The sequence below is a fragment of the Eulemur rufifrons genome, chromosome 16, assembly GCF_041146395.1.
Source record: "Eulemur rufifrons isolate Redbay chromosome 16, OSU_ERuf_1, whole genome shotgun sequence".
NCBI lineage: Eukaryota > Metazoa > Chordata > Mammalia > Primates > Lemuridae > Eulemur > Eulemur rufifrons.
In genome coordinates this window covers 29,205,937-29,223,919 of record NC_090998.1, presented here as the reverse complement: position 1 = coordinate 29,223,919, position 17,983 = coordinate 29,205,937, and the positions used below count along the sequence as shown (strand labels likewise).

At 36.6% G+C, this 17,983-nt stretch overlaps 1 protein-coding gene across 1 annotated transcript in view; it reads left to right on the top strand.

Annotated features, from left to right (window-relative positions):
* SYT10 (synaptotagmin 10) overlaps positions 1–16,869 on the top strand; it is a 58,671-nt gene extending 41,802 nt beyond the window's left edge. The window contains exons 4-7 of the mRNA XM_069490879.1: positions 7,351–7,471; positions 10,633–10,804; positions 13,492–13,621; positions 16,798–16,869. Of these exons, the coding sequence (XP_069346980.1) occupies positions 7,351–7,471; positions 10,633–10,804; positions 13,492–13,621; positions 16,798–16,869 (495 nt within the window). The remainder of the gene's footprint in view (positions 1–7,350; positions 7,472–10,632; positions 10,805–13,491; positions 13,622–16,797) is intronic.
* Positions 16,870–17,983: the final 1,114 nt, after the last annotated feature.

Genomic DNA, 17,983 nt, shown 5'->3' with positions numbered 1-17,983 from the left:
GTGAATGAGAGGTGTGGGTCAGGGAGAAATAAAAATTTTACAGTACTTTGAATCTGGTAGACCCACTCTGGGTCTGCATTTCACTGAAGCTTCACGTTGTGGGCAGGCTGATGAAGGGCTAGCAACTTGATGAAGGAGCCCATTTGATCTAGTAATGCATCTTGCTTTTAACAGTGTGAAGAAACCATCTGTTTTCTTACCACTGAGGAAACGGGGAAGACAGGCTACATTTAGGGGGCTAAGTGGATGTGAGGGCTGCTATCACCATAGCAACCAATTGTATGTTTAAATTTTTTTTCAATAAGTCTTAATGATTCTTACATCCCAGTTTATCACTGAATTCAAACCTTTCTTCAGCCAACACCTTCCCACAGATATTTTACTTCAATAGCCTCTCTTTCTTCTGTCTTTTTTATCCTGATCTAGTCTACTCAACATAAAGAAGTGTTTTTCAAATATTATTTTCATTAATATCATTATTAACTTTTTTTTTTTTTAAGCACTTTATCAACAACTTTATTAGCTTCAAAATATTGAACACCTATTTACAGTTACAATTGTAGAAACTGTTTGTCTTATTTTTATTTTTTTTTTTTATTTTTTTTTTTATTATTTTTTTATTATATATATTTTTTTTTCAATTTAGTTTTACAGAATCAAAGAGTCTAACAGTATATCTTGTTAGATACAGTATGTCCTCATAATGTATACATTATTTCTTGTACAATGATATGAAATAATATGGGAAATATTCATGATAAATTATTAAGTGAACAGTGCAAGTTAAAAACAATAGTTTCATATTTTTTTCCCCACCCCCCCTTTCCCGAGTCAGCACCTTCAAGAGTTACCACTCCCCAAACGGTGTGCAATGCACTCATTGTGTAGGCATACCCCCATCCCCTCCCCCACCCCCCACCTCAGTCTGATGTCCAATTGGTGTCATTCCCAGATTTGTATTTAGGTGATGATCAGGGAAACCAATTTTCTGGTGAGTACATGTGATGCTTGTTTTTCCATTCTTGGGATGCTTCACTTAATATAATGGGTTCCAACTCTCTCCAGGAGAACCATAGAGATGTCGTATCTTCATCATTCCTTATAGCTGAGTAATATTCCATGGTATACATATACCACAGCTTACTAATCCAATCATGTATTGATGGGCATTTGGGTTGTTTCCACATCTTTGCTATTGCGAATTGTGCTGCTATAAACATTTGGGTACACGTACCTTTGTTATAGAATGATCTTTTTTCCTTTGGGTATATGCCCAGTAATGGGATTGCTGGGTCAAATGGCAGGTCTACTTGAATCTGTTTAAGATACCTCCATAATGCTTTCCACAGGGGTTGCACTAGTTTGCAGTCCCACCAGCAGTGTATTAGTGTTCCTGTCTCTCCACACCCACGCCAACATGTGTTGTTTTGGGTTTTTTTGATAAAGGCCATTCTCACTGGGGTTAAGTGATATCTCATTGTGGTTTTGATTTGCATTTCCCTGATGATTAGAGATGTTGAACACTTTTTCATATGTTTGTTAGCCATTTTTATATCTTCTTTTGAAAAATTTCTATTCATGTCCTTTGCCCACTTTTTGATAGGGTTGCTTGATTTTTTCTTGCTGATTTTCCTGAGTTCTAAATAGATTCTTGTTATCAGTCCTTTATCTGATGTGTAGTATGCAAAAATTTTTTCCCATTCTGTAGGTGGTCTGTTTATTCTCTGGACTGTTTCTTTGGCTGTGCAGAAGCTTTTTAGTTTAATCATGTCCCATTCATTTATTTTTGTTGCTGCTGTGATTGCCTTGGGGGTCTTCTTCATAAATTCTCTGCCTAGGCCAATGTCTGTAAGAGTCTTTCCTACATTTTCTTCTAGAATTCTGATTGTATCACGCCTAAGGTTTAAGTCTGTTATCCACCGTGATTTGATTTTTGTGAGAGGTGAAAGCTGTGGGTCCTGTTTCATTCTTCTGCAAGTGGCTAACCAATTCTCCCAGCACCATTTGTTGAATAGACTCCTGGAATTGATTAACGAATACAGCAAAGTCTCAGGCTACAAAATTAATATACACAAATCAGAGGCATTTATATATGCCAATAACAGTCAATCGGAAAACCAAATTAAAGACTCAATACCCTTCAAAATAGCAACAAAGAAAATAAAATATCTAGGTATATATCTAACTAAAGAGGTAAAGGACCTCTATAAGGAAAACTATGAAACACTGAGAAAAGAAATAGCAGAACTTGCAAATAGATGGAAAAATATACCATGCTCGTGGATCGGAAGAATCAACATTGTTAAAATGTCTATACTACCCAAAGTGATCTACAAATTCAATGCAATCCCTATTAAATTACCAACATCATTCTTTACAGACATAGAGAAAATAATTATACAATTTGTATGGAATCAAAGAAGACCCCGTATAGCAAAAGCAATTTTAAGCAATAAAAACAAAATGGGAGGTATTAATTTGCCAGACCTCAAACTATATTACAAGGCCGTGGTTCTTAAAACAGCCTGGTATTGGCACAAGTGCAGGGACACAGACCAGTGGAACACAACAGAAAATCCAAATATAGAACCATCCTCATATAGTCACCTAATTTTTGACAAAGCGGGAAAGAATATACTCCGGGGACAAGAATATCATTATTAACTTTTGAATGTCTGTTTATACCAGGTACCTTGCATGCTTGACACCTACCTTGCAAGGTAGTTACTATCATCTCCATTTTACTTGCTATTAAATTCAAGCTCAGGGAGGTCAGGCATTTTTGCCATGTGCTTGGGAACTAGTACATGGAAGATTTAGGATCTTAACTCTAGTTTTTCTGACCCAGGAACTTATACCCTTTCTACTCTGGCAAACTACCACTTTTTCATGTCACCAACACTTTTGGATCCCTTTTGCCCACTGAAGTCATCAAATGGCTACATCGAGCCTAAAACTTCTCTAACATGTCACCAAGCTCCATTTTTCTCAATACATACTGCCTATTCTTATTTCTGAGTATTTATCATAGTTATGAGTTCTAGTTATAGAGCCTTTAATCTGTCTCTTCTCCATCTTACACTCAATCGCTACAGCTTGATTTTACTGTTCAATCTGTCCTGAAATAGGATGTGTGATGCAAATATTTGCATATCAATTTATTCTTCCAGTGAATTTTATTTTTATTTTGGAGAAACAGTTCATGGAAAAAAAATTTATAACTCTGACTTTGTGAGGTTGACTACGGCCAATCATCAGCAAATGATCTTTATCTACCCAGCTCTGTTTTGGTGGAGCTGGGGTGAGGAAATCAAATATACACCACCTGCCCCAATCTTACTGTTAGCCCATTTTCATAAGCCCATTTTCCAAGTAGAAGCTCAGAAGATTGCCATTGTGAGTGTTCAGCTCGATAAATTAGTGTGTATGAGAATGGAGTAAAGATCTTCTCACCTGAAAGGAACTTTATGCAACATTATATCCTAGACTTTATAGTAGGCTTTTACACGGTTATTTGCCCAAAGATACAAGAGTTTTCAAAGGTTAGTATGGAAAACTCATATTTATATAAAATTGTAGAAAATGGGATTACACATAAGTAAAATTTTTATAAACTCAGAACCTTCCTCATGTTAAGCTGAAATCCCCACTTTAAACATTTTAAGCATTTTGGATAAAAACAATCTTGAAAAATAGTGTACACTTATCTACCTTCTTAAATAGAACATATAAGAAATATTTCCTTATCTTGATGACTCCAGGTCATCATTGTAATTATTAATTACTGTGCAAGTCAGTCATAAAGTGTTAAGTTACTGAGGCATTATTAGGGTGAGCTCCCCTTAATACAAACTGATTTCAGATTGCTATCCTTTTTAGAGTATTTGCTTCTTTTTTTAATCTATTTTGTGTCTTTGTAGCTATCCTTCATGGCTGCCCTCACTAGACCTATGCTATTAATTTCCTCATCTCCACATTTCATATGGGAGTTTTGACCTGCTATTGATTGATATACCAGTAAAAAATTGTGCTAAAATTTTGTCTAAGACAATAGCAAATGGGTGCTGAATAAGAAATAATGTAGTCTTTTTATATAAGAGAACTTTAGTGTATAAATATATGTATGCTGTACATTCAGAGAACTTTCAACTTGTTTCCTGGGTCTTGGCTGAGAACCACAGAGTTCTGATTGTTGGGGCTGCGTATAGCCTTATAAACCACAATAGTATGGGACAGGCTGAGAAGAGGTGGCAATTAAAACTGTACTGCTCACTGGAGCTGGACTATGGATACCAAGACAGATTTAGTGTAGGGTACTGAGAATTAGCGTACACGATAGCTCAGAGCACTGTTGCCAAAATCTACAGTTCTGCATTACATATGTTATAAGACCTTCTTTAAGGTCATGCCATTTATCTTCATTAAGTTCATTTTCTCATGATTATCTCTTAGATCACTTCAAGATTTAAAAAGTTTAATAATATTGGTATTTACCATAGAGAGTATTCTGCCCTTTGCAGTATGTAGGCAGGTTGTTCTTTCACATTCGCACTTCCTGAAAGAAAAAATGGGGCTAATGGAGACTTAAACTTTTGTGCGGTTATGCATGCATATCTTCTGTTAATTTTTACCACCCAGTTCATTCTAGTTTCCTTAAAACTTCTGACTACTCGCAGTTTGAATGTTTAAGTAGAGTTCTCACTGCCGCAGTAGGCATGAAGCCAAGCAGCATGTAATACGGAGCTCCTGGAAGGTGGCCTTCAGTGGTGCTCTGTGCTCTCTGTTTATTTGGCTTAGTGTTTTGGTCAACTCCTCAGTTTAGCTTCTCTCTGTTTTTCAAATACTTGTTAATAACAGATGGTCAAAAGTATGTTGCGACTGAATCCATAGAAAGGATCTTTGAAAGATGGAACCAGATATGGTAAACTTTCTTTGTTCCACTCAGTAAGCATATAATGTATCTAGAGAAGTAGAAAAATTACTTTCATGGTAATTTTTTCACAGAGTGTTTAATGTGCAAAAGTAAAACCATATCAGTCAAACGTGAAAATATGTTTTGTTAATCCCAGACTGTCTGTGTACTTTTTTCTGTTTTCATGTGGTGCATTTCCTGTGGGGTTCTAAGCATTTCATCCCTGAAATCATGTCTCCTATTTCTCTCCTGGCTTCTCCATCACCACACCCACTGTTTTTCTTGGTGGAACTTGGCATCATGCTCTACATTCATAGAGGGATCCCTTAATTTGATGAGCTGGCAACAAAATACGCAACACTTGTTGATAGTAACTGAAAGGAGAAATGCCCAATGAGGGAAAGGAAGATGGCTGTCAGACAGAAAATTTCAGCCCATTGACTGAGCCTAAAGAATACTTGCAAAAAGAAACAAAAAGAGAATTGTGATAAAAATGGCATTTGGACTTATTTTCTTATCCCTTTATCCCTCTCTTCCTTCTCAACTGAGACCTTCAAGGGCAGAACCATGTCATGTTCATTTTGGTGTCCACAGCACCTACCACCGTACCTAGCAAATAATGCTCAATAATTGTTAGGTGGTGAAAAGAGATGAATCTCTTCCTTCCACTGTGTGAATGTTTAGCCAAATAAATTAGTATGTTTGAGAATGGAGTAAAGATCTTTTTACTTGAATTTGTGATATGTTTAATTCTGGGGGAAATAAGTTACTGACTGTGCATCCAGGTTTGCAGAACGAGGTTCTTAAAAATTCTTCATGATGAGCTATTAACATCTGTTGGGCTTACTCTTACAGCTCAGGTTCTGAGTTATGTAATTCTCATTTCTTTATTCATGGTCTAAGAATAGTGGAGCCTAGTAATTCAGAGTAACAACTCTTTGAGAGGCATTCTAAATTGTCCATTGTCCACATTCATTCTCACTTTTCCATGATCTCTGCAGTCAAACGAGCATATAAATCTATGTCAGGATACTATGGACAGTTCTGCTTCATAAATGAAACAAAACAGGTCAGTTTTTATCCAGATTAGTTAAATAATTTATTCATTTCTTCAAAACCTATGTACTGACAACCAGCTGTACACCAGGCACTTCTGTAGGATGTCAAAAAATAAGACAGCCAAGAACCCTGCTCTCCTAGACGTTATGAATGGGAGTCAGGGAAACAAAGGAAAAATGAATTTAAAAGATGATATCAGACAATGATAAGTACTCTGAAAAAACAGTGAAGGATCTGGGAGTGGGGAGGCTGTAGGATAGGAAGGGGTGACTACCTTAAAATGAATGACATGATAGGGGAGGCCTCACTGAAGAGATGCTGAGATGCTGTTCGAGCTGAGTCCTGCATGGTGAGAAATCAGCCATATGAAGATATAAGAAAAAAAGGCACTAGTCACAGGGGAAAGAACACACACAGGACTCAAAGTAGGAACAAACTTCATGTGTTTGAATAACAAAAAAGGGGAGTGTGTTTATGGAGGGTGCCTACATCAGAGCTGGGGAGGAGAGGCTAAAGAAAAAGTGAGAGAGAAAGGTAGGGCCCAGATGACCTTGAGCCTTATGTGTATGACCTTCTAATGCATTGTCCACATTTAAACAAAGACATATTTAAATGTGGAAGGAGATATTCTTAATAATTACACCAGGACAACAGATATAAACCAGGAATTTGAACTATAAGTGCTTTAACTGTAAGTCCTGGAGCTATTCCATTTACATGCCAGGGTAAGGAGTTTGAATTTTATGCCAATACGGTTGTGAACCCTGAGTTTTAAGCAGAAGATGGATATAACTTTATTTGCATTTCATAATGATCACTTTGACTGCTGTGTGTGAGGATTTAACTTCTGGAATGAGAGATCGGTTTCAGAGGCTAGTGAAGTAATCCTGGCAAGAGGGGATGGTGGCCTAAATGGCAGTAGTAGAACGGAAACAAAGTCACTGATTCAGGATATGTTTTACAGACAGTCACAGTCAAGACTTGCCCATGGGTTGGACATAGAGGTGAGGGAAAAAGATAAAAGTGACTCCTAGGTTTTTGGCTTCAGCCTTTTGGTGAATTGGGATGCCATTTGCTGATTGTGGAAACACTGACAGAGGATTCAGTTTTGGAATATGATGGCGAATAGGTGGTATCAGTGGTCTGGTTTGGAATGTGTTAAGTTTGAGATTCTTGTCATAAACACTAGTAGAGATATCAAATAAGCAGCTGGGATATATTTTCTTACTGCGCTCAGAACTGCTTTCTTACAGTGTTACCTGTATCCTCAATAAAACTATTTAAAATGACATTCCAATATTCTATTAAAGTGATTTTTCACTCAATATCTTCCATTATATGTTGTTTTCACTATTTGGTGTTTGAAATTGCCTTTCTAGGAAAGTATAGACCTGGGTGAAATCATGTTTTCCCTTTGTTATTTGCCGACGGCTGGACGTATGACATTAACGGTTATCAAGTGCAGAAATCTGAAGGCGATGGATATTACTGGTTCATCAGGTACGTATAAAATTGGCCAGAAAAATCAAGGGCATGTGCCCAGATAAAATATTCCATGCATCTAAAATTACATATGGCTATTGAATTATTTGTCCATAGTGGGGTGCTATAAGACGAAAAAAAGATTGCACATTAAAATGTTCCAAATCGCCTCTTTTATTTACATTATCATTATGAAATTTTTAAAGGATATTATCAAATAGATTGACTTTGAACTTGGGTTCTTGTTTTTCTTTCTTTCTCTACCAATTTTAGTTCTATCTCAAAAATACATAACTTACCATCCACTCTCACAATTTCAGCTAGTCAGTTGTTTATGAGATTCTCAGACTTTAAGCTATATGTAAGGGCCACATGAAGATATATAGTTTGAATTTATTTCCCTCACCTGATCTGCAGAGAAAAAACCATGTTCCAAGATCACCATTTGCATTCGTGAGACCTTTCTAACTAAAAATTTGGGTATCCATGGAGTCTGACAGAAATAACTAAATAAATTAATGCTTCTTGAAATTTCTGAAACAAATTCTTGAAGGAAATTTCTCTTGTGCTAACTTTGATAAAAAGATAAAGCCACATCATCCTTCTTTACCCTTTTATTTAAATCACTGCAGTTCCAGGGGATTATTTATAATTTAATACATGAACATTGGCACAGTGGAAGAAAGATAATAAGCAAAGAGTGAGGAGATCAGTAAGCATTTGTTGAATTAAACAGAAATTAGAAATAGTGATGGAGCTGTAGTAAAGGATGACGTGGGAGTATCTATAAAGCTGTGGTTCTTCAGAACAACATAGAAACCCACTTTCGCATCACAAAAACAGGGGACCTCTAAGTTCTGCTGTAAAAATATCTCCTGAATATAAAAGTGGAAAAAAGGAGGTCAAAAATAAACAAGAATGTCATGCACTCTTCCATGTAAGAATGGGGAATTTCAGAACATACATGCATACAGCTAATTTGCATAAAGAAACACTGGAGTGATGCACAAACACTAAGGGGCAAAGAGGGCTGGAGACAAATGGGAGAGAGACGTCTTATTGTGTCTCTCTGTCATCTTGGTTTTTGAATTATGTCACGATCCATTTTTTAAAGTTCACAATACATAGTGTGTATGTATAACTAGATACACAACTACAAGTAAATTCTACACTAATTTTGGTAAAAAAAAAAATAAAAGTCTTGAGTCAATAAATGTGGAAGAACTTCAGAGAAACAGTGTACTCTGCAAATTACTGTGCATTCTACTCTTTCTTACCACATATGAAAAGAGATCAAATTTTGAGACAAGCAAACAGCATCAACGTTGTAATTTAAGTGCAGGATTACTTTTTATTTACACGGAGCTTTTCATCAGAGGAGCGCCTGCTTTGCAAGCACCACCTCATTAATCCTCACAACGGGCTTGCGAATCAACGAGGGGCCAGGAAATTATCCTTGCCACAAGCAGAGGAATGTAGCAGAGATGTGGTGGCGGCTGCAGAGGATAATCCATGCCTCATTCCCGTTGTTAATGAGAAGGCCTAGGCCTGGGGCTGCAGCACAAAAGCATCACGGAAGTGAGCTTCTTCCTCAGAACATACTTCCCATTATTAAAATTGAAAAATAAATGGGAAACAGACAGTAACATTGCCCCATTACCTTGTTTTCCTCTCCATGCCCTATTTCCAGCCACAAAATACCTTTTATTCCTTGATGGAAATGTTTTTGAAATATACAGACACATTTTTCTAGAGTTTAACACATTGACTGCCACACTAGAAAAAGAAAATGTTTCCTCGAGGCCACAGTGTTTTATTACAAAAATAGAAAATAAAAACTTCGGAAAATGAAACGATCCTTTCTAATTTAATGAAAAATTTGTTATTGACTTCTATTCATTTAATCCACGTTTTTAGAATTAAATTGTCAATATTAATTGTAACAATAAGTACATCAACAAAGAAGATTTTCAAGAACCAACTGCAGGGTTTTGCTTCACGAGGCCCCGGGCTCAAAATTAGCATGAATTGAATACAATTCACCTGGCAGTGAATGTGTTAAGAAGCCTTCACCTGCTCAAATAAATTAATATTGCCATAATTTTGGCTTATTCTAAGGAAATAAAATTTATTACTATGAAAATAAAGACAAAAAGAGACGGTGATGCCACAGTTAGAGGACAGCCAGAATGAAAAAAATCCGCGAAGATAGAGTAGACACTGATTGATTTAACCATCTAGCACACTTTGAGCCCAATATCCACACCCCTCCCAAAGCCACGACTGCTTTGAATAAAAAGGCACAAAAGTAAGGCTTATTAGAAATTTAGTATAATAGTATATAATTTTCTATAATACTGTAACAGTTTTTCTGTTTAAGGTGGGAGGTGGAAGGATAGGGATCAAGTCATCTTATCTGATCCCTTTGGCCCATAAACAGACAACCCAACTAAATTCTTCTCTTCTCATTGGCATCGTATAGACAATGTTATATCAGGAGTCTTTTGTTGTGGCCATCTTTAAATATTGCCCTTTTTATCATATACTCTTGTGCATGCAATAAATTAATTGTAGGGATCGTTTCTGCAATCCGAGCTCCTTATCAAGCATCAACACTAGGTCTAAAATGCTGCTTTTCATTTTAGTATGTATTCCAGCAATCAAAGAAAGTTCCAAGCGCAATTTAGTTTTTGCTTTCTAATTTTTACTCATGGCGATGATACATACCTGTGTCTAGATACAGTGTTGCTAAGTCTTTCACAAGTTTCAGTCTTTTTTCTTCTATATCATTCTGAAGGAAACTGACCTTACTGCAATTATTCTCAGGTGTTAGGTTTACATTCCCTATAAATCACTTCTAACAAAATGTGTCCTCAACTGTGACTAAAAGGTGCATTACAGTTCTGGATTGGCTCTTGATAAACTAGTGGGTTTTCTCTCTTGTATTAAAAATAGTGAGATCAAGTGAATTCTTTTAGTTTATTCAAGACACATTGCTTACATTTAAAGTAAGACATCTTAGAGAATCTATTGCCCCCAAATAACTCATTTGAATTTAATACCGCTAACACCAAATGATTTAAAATACCGCTTTTCTTATTCAGTAAAAATTAACTACAGTTTTATCTATGCTTTTTACTATTACTTTCACTTTAATGAAATTGCCTTCCCTCTCCTAGATCCTTATGTCAAAGTGTCTCTGATGTGTGAGGGTCGAAGGTTAAAAAAGAGGAAAACAACTACAAAGAAAAACACTCTAAACCCTGTGTACAATGAGGCTATTATTTTTGACATCCCTCCAGAGAACGTGGACCAAGTCAGCCTCTCCATTGCGGTCATGGATTATGATAGGTACGTGCAGCTCTCTGCTCACTGAAGAGCCACCATGTCTAGTCACATGCAGGCCAAATTCAGCTTTCTGGGTTATTCACGGCTACAGCAGGGTTTTGGGGGTTTTTTTGTTGTTTTTTTTTTTTGGCTTTTTGTTTGTTTTTGTTTTTTTAATACATATTAAAGGTTTTATTTTAAATTGTAAATTTTTTTTTTATTTCAGCATATTATGGGGGTACAAATGTTTAGGTTACATATATTGCCTTGGCCCCACCCAAGTCAGAGCTTCAAGCATGTCCATCCCCAGACGGTGCGCACTGCACCCATTAGGTGTGAATATACCCATCCCCTCCTTCCCTCCCACCTGCCCGACACCCGATGAATGTTATTACTATATGTGCACTTACGTGTTGATCAGTTAATACCAATTTGACAGCAGTTTTAACTTAAATGGGGGGAGGGAAAATGATTCATTCAAAACTCATTGTTTGCTATGTAATAGTTGGGTTGTTTTTTTTCCCCAAAAAAAGAAGTCATTATTAAATTAAAAATCACCTGCAGCTGCTGAAAGAATGAGTCCAGAAGTAGTATGGAATACATTAAAGAAAGGGCTATTGTAAAGTCTTTTTATGGTAATAACAGAGATTACAATTAATTTGTTTTTCCAACTGGGCTTGCTTGAGCTCTCTTTAACTAGGTATGTGAGAGGGCAAGTTACATAATCTCTTTGGAACTCACTTTTCCCATTTGTAAAACTTAAGCATGATAGAGACCTGCAAACAGTGAGGATTAAGCGTGGAAGGTGATAGTGGCCATAGGAATGCAGCTTTGATGCTTTCACGTTAATCTTAAAATGTTGTTTTGTGGATAGTGCTTCCAGCTCACACACTTGGAGTCACTTCTCCTTTCATAAAATAAATTGTAGTTTCGCCAGTGCAGCCCTGAAGCTGCAGCTCCTACCTTTACCCTCCCCACTCTTCCCCTTGTCTGGAATGTCCCCCTGCTTTGTGTACCTTGTCCCCTAAGTCTCCACAGTCCTGTTCACGTCAGCACATCTGTAAGTCTTTCTTGGCTGACCAACCTCTTCTTCCTCTGAACTCTTGCCCCACTAAAGGTTTATATCTCTTATTTGGCCCTTAGTATATACTTCTTTTTATTATTTTGATTTTTATATTTATAAATTTTGGAAAGGAATACTTATATCTTTAACCTACAAAATTATCAACACATAAACAGTGCTTTACTATATTTACTTTGTTCTAATAATAAGGCAAGTGAGTACAGAAGAGACATACACAAACACAGAGTGTCTATTTTATACTATCATGAAAATGGTAGTAACCAGAGCTCTGTAACCTAGGGACACTAATGTGTCACCCTCTGGCTCAGAGCTAGGAAAAATAAAGCACTGAAAAATAAAATGATTTGTACCATCTATTTGAAATTAATTTATATATAAGTAAAAAAACACTGTGACTATTTAAAGAGAGAGAGAGAAGTCTTGAATTAGTTGAAATTTCGTACCTAAAAAATGTTGTAAACATTTTCATCAACAGTCCTATTCTGCTACTGATTTCTCAAAGCAATGAGTGCAGGTAAATACAATGGAATATTTGTCACCCAGGCAATTTTAGGGAAAGGTACCTTAACGAGATAAATAAAACGGAAGATAAAATTTTTATTTCTAAAAATATGCTTCTTTGGGAAATTTCATATTGAGAAAAATAACACTAAATATACATGTCTACACCAGTGACAGGAAGAAAGTAATGAAATGTCCTGATATCATTTAACAGTCTCTTCAGAAATGTCTGTCAAAATAACCCTGTAGCAACTCCTTTAAATTACGTTCCATTCTTGAGAAGCAACTTACCGTGCAGTCTTGACCCAACTGCCCTGATTCAGCTCCTGCCTCTGTCTCTTACTGAGTTTGCAAAGTCGAGTATCCCTGACCTTCTGGGCATTTAGTTTATTTATCTGTAAAATGAGATGATAATAATAATGATATTCGTGGTCATGGTATGAGGATCAAGTGGGTCAGTACATTTAAATTACATAGACCACCGGCACATAATAAGCTCTCAAAAATATTAACTATTATTATTTTGATTCATTGCTGGGAAAGCAGGACATGAATAGAAAATAGAAATGTTGTCCAGTGTGTTCTGTTATGCAATAATAAATCAAATGCCACAGGATTGAACATAACCGTGCCCTGCTTAATTGTAGTACAAGCAGTAACACACACTGACATATCATTTAGAGTCAACTAAATATACTGTTATACAAAAGAAAATGGGTACTGGGCTCCTGGTGAGAAGTCTAAACATATTACAAAACATTAAGCTTTGTGGAAAGAACAAGATTTGATTTACATCACCTACATTTAATAGGACTACTAAGAAAGAAACTCATCATATAAGTAAGGACCTACTGGCATTTGTCATTCACACTATTTTTATTATTGTGAAATGAGTTCAAATTACAGAGCATTAAAATGGTTTGTGTGTACATCTTACCTAAATTCATTTTTGAATGTTGATACTGTTTATTAATTTTGCTTTACTTAAGAATTTTCATTTGACCAGAAGTAGTAAAATTGCAAAGTCTGGTGTTTTAATCATATGTTTAAAATTCTACTAAGATGTGTGAAACCCCATCTCTCTGTGAATGTTGGAAATGAAAGCATAATACTCTACTAATCATAGGGTAGGACACAACGAGGTCATAGGAGTGTGCAGAACAGGACTGGACGCGGAAGGTCTCGGGCGAGACCACTGGAATGAAATGCTGGCCTACCACCGAAAACCCATAACACACTGGCACCCCTTGCTGGAGGTAAGCTTGAGAGTTCCCGACATCTGCCCTCTCTTATCTCTTTTGCTTACGTATTATTTATCTGCTAACCTTTATCTGACATTGTATGTATTAACTGTTCAAAAAAAATAGCAATAAAGATTGCTCTTGCTTTTGTCTCACAGTGTTTACCATTAGTATTCAAAGTTCCGTGTGCCTTGTTGGATTTTAAAAACCACTAGACTTTCTGGCTTTATATTCCTTTGGACAATAAGCCCAGTAAAAACTGCAAGTCTGTTACATTCTTTGCATGGCCTGAAAACTTAAAACAGTGAGTGCTGGGGCAATCTAGTAAGTTTATTACTAACTGGAAACTGAGTTTTTGTGCTTCTCTTTGTGAAAACAGCTGCCTTACCTAAAGTTCCCCACAATCCTTAAATAGTGGTACTGTCATCTAATACGTCTTTTCTATGTAAGGGGGCAGGTATGTCTCCCTCAATTCTGGCCAGGAAGTAAAACTGCCCACAGATTTTAAAAATATTGAGGCATGAGTTTGCCTGAGTTCAAGACCTAACTCTGCTGTGTGACCACATATTGTGCAACCTTGGGCAAGTTACTTTAACGTCTCCAAGTTTCCACTGTGACTCTATCATAGCAGTAAACTCAGAGTAAAACTAAATAAATGCCAAATATCAAGTGCTTAGCACAAAGCATGGCACAATGTTAGCTATTATTAATAGTTATAGTGAGGCCGGGCGCGGTGGCTCACGCCTGTAATCCTAGCACTCTGGGAGGCCGAGGTGGGCGGATCGTTTGAGCTCAGGAGTTCGAGACCAGCCTGAGCAAGAGCGAGACCCCATCTCTACTAAAAATAGAAAGAAATTATATGGACAGCTAAAAATATATATAGAAAAAATTAGCCGGGCATGGTGGTGCATGCCTGTAGTCCCAACTACCCGGGAGGCTGAGACAGGAGGATCCCTTGAGCTCAGGAGTTTGAGGTTGCTGTGAGCTAGGCTGACGTCACGGTACTCACTCTAGCCTGGGCAACAAAGTGAGACTCTGTCTCAAAAAAAAAAAAAAAAAAAAAAAATAGTTATAGTGACCAGAGGAAGTGTCAATACCTGTTTTCTGTCAGGATTTTTAGCCATGAAGTTCGTCATCAGTCTACCTGATACACCAAATGTTGCTAGGTTGGATGGCTTACTTGCCCAAAGACAGTTGCTACAGCCTCTTGAAAAGTCACAAAGGAAGTAGTTTATATGACCTGATTAATTGAGAGGTTATGCACGTTCACAAAGGGATGTGTAGTAGATGATGGATTTTATGCAATTTAATAAATAGAATAGTTACACTGACCACATAGTGAGTGAATAATAATTACACCTACCATCCTGCTATAGGTAATATTCTGCTTCTTGTTCGGGCACTAAGCACGGGGTTGAATGGGAGAGGCTGTGCAGTGTAATTCACTAAATATCTGTGGGACCAGGTTCTAATCTCAGTTTAGTCACAAAAATGTGACATTGGCTGTGCTACTCAGGACATTGTGGGGAAAACTCTGTGAACATTGTAAGAACATTGCATGCTCAGGGTGGCAAATTGTCAGCACAGATATCTGTTTATATATGAATGCTCAAGGTTTTTACCTGACTTCATAATTTAGTGTATAATAAGTCATAAAAGACAGACAGACACACACACACACACAGACACACACACACACACACACACACACACACACAGCTATCCACAGAGTGTTGTCCCCTAGAGTTTCTGAAGTACAGACAGAGGTATTCTCTGAATAGCTCAAGCCTTGGAAAGTTATGCTTTGTTTCAACAGTGGCCATTGTCCAAAGTAGACTCTACTGCTTATTGTATAATTGCTATTCATTTCCTATTCTCTTCTTTAAGTTTGAAAAATGAATGTTAATCCTAAGAATCTAGAAAGGAGAGCAAAGCTTTGTTAAGCAAGGACCCACAGTGGATGGAGAAGTGGGTTCTAATCTTTGTTCCTCTGGTTGTGTGATCCCGGGCAGTTTGCTCATTCTGTCTACAACTGCATTTCTCCATATTTAATGAAAATGGAAGCCCATGCCCCTATAGGCATCACACAGATGATGCAGGAATAATTGTGATAATGTAAATAAGAACTTTTGACTAATGAGAGGAAAGGTGCTGTATGACCCAAAGCATATTAGTTATTTATAACTGTTTAATAAGCAGTTATACACTCATCTGATGATGGGAGCTGTGGAATAGGCATATGTTTGCGTCTGAGAACATGTGAACACTTTTCAGTCATAATAAATAAGATGTACAGGAAGATAAGCCACAATATGGGCATCAGAAAAACATCCCAGATGTTTATCTGATAACTGAGTATCTGAGAACAAGAATGTGTAAATGTACTTGCTCCAGCCAAATAGCTCCTTTTCTCTAACCCCTGCTCCTACATTCATTGGTCAAACAGAATATATGGACTGGAGACCTAAGAACTGGCTAGATTTTGCACTATGAGAAAAATAAATGTATAATTTAAATTATATGAGCTCTTGTCAGAGAAGGGATAAATATGAGAGAAGAACAATTATTCAAGAATTGGGACAGGTGGTAGAACAAAGACTAAAGCATCATTTAGAAAATCGGGTTACTTCTACCTAGATAATCAAATTTATTTGGTGGTAATTAAACTTTTTAAATACACATAGGTATGTAAGGATCATGGGAAATTATCTTGGTTACTCAGATCTGCCCAATGCCGTCCTTCTCATCTTATTAACTGTCTCTGTAACCACCTCCTGCCTTAGAGCAAGTGGAATGGAGTCTCTCATGTCCTGGAACCTCCCTCCGTTTTATTGCACTTGCCTAGTAATTGCCCCTCACTCCAGTAAACCATTAATTATTTTCCCATTAATTATTTTAAAAAGAACTAAAAAGCCTGCCATAAAATGTGACATTATTCTGCAGTAATAAATAGCTGTCTGTGCAGTGCTGCTCACACATCTGTGTACCCTGCTCTGTGTAAATTCTCTATTTATGTCCCCTCCTGCTACCCTGGGAAGGTATTAATACGTCCTGAAGGGCAGAGGGAGCTGTGTATATCTGCAGAGACGTGTATATTGTGGCTGAATATCCACCATTAAAAGGGAGCAACAGTTAACCACTGTATTATATTTCTATACTAGATCACATATTGTGAAATTATTGTCTTTCAGTTACCTGGCCGGGCAACCAGTTTTGATAGTCAAGGGTCCTGTCCATCTCCCAAACCACCTTCCACACCATAATGCCTCCAAAATAAGACCATTATGATAAGGACCTAGGATCATGTGCTCATTGGATCAGGAAAAAAAAAAATGTGGAAGGTTTGATTTCCTCATTTAAAATATATCCATGGTAATGTACAAACTTGATGTGCAATTTTTATTTACTTTTTTGTCTGGTTTTTTTTAAACTTTGAACATCTTAATACATTTTACTTCAATACAAATAGTCCTTAGATGCATAAGGCATTTTATCCTTCCTGTCATATGCCTATTAGCTCAAAGCGTGTTTTAATATGTTGTAATTCTTTGCATAAGCAAAGAAATAAGTTTCTTAAAGATTAATACTTATGTAAAATTAAATACAGTTTATGCTGCTAGTGTATAAAGTAGCATATGTCGCATATGTATGGTTTTGATTTTGTTACAACTATGTTCATTTCCAATTGTGCACATGGTTCTACATAAACTTTAAAGGAAATTTGAACTTAACTTACAAAGCATTAAATCTTTGCACAGCAAAATTGATGTTACCTAACTGATAATATCTTTGTTTTATCTCAGCAAATTCTTTTCTTGGTGAGGTTTGGCTCTGCTAACCCTCAAGCGTGTTCTTTAAAATATAGAGATAAAGCTGTAAATTTAAAGAATCATTTTGAATATAAATTTCAGAAGTGACATTTTGTGACTGGAAAGTGGAGTTTGAGCCATTATGGCTACTATTTTATACTGTCTTCTTGTTATATTAGTTCAAACATCTGTTGCACCGTTTAACAGATATTTTTTTAAATTCTAATAATCTCAAATGTAGCATAGTATTCCTAAGTGAATAGAATCAGAAGTTCACTTTTAAAGTGTCTGTAAGGTTCTCAAATACTGTGACATGTATTTTTTGTGACATGTTATTTTTGTGACATGAAGTTATCGTGTAGGCCCTGTGTTTCTGGTAGATCATATTAGCAGACACCAAAGGTACAACTAAACTGTCTGTGCTCATTGTTGTTTAACTTGTACACAGTAATGGTGACTTTTAAGCCCAATTAGAAGTTAATCATTGAAACTGAGTATTTTCTTAAAGAAAGGATGATTTATTTTTCCGCAAACTATAGAAACATACCGTAAATAATACAACTTCAAC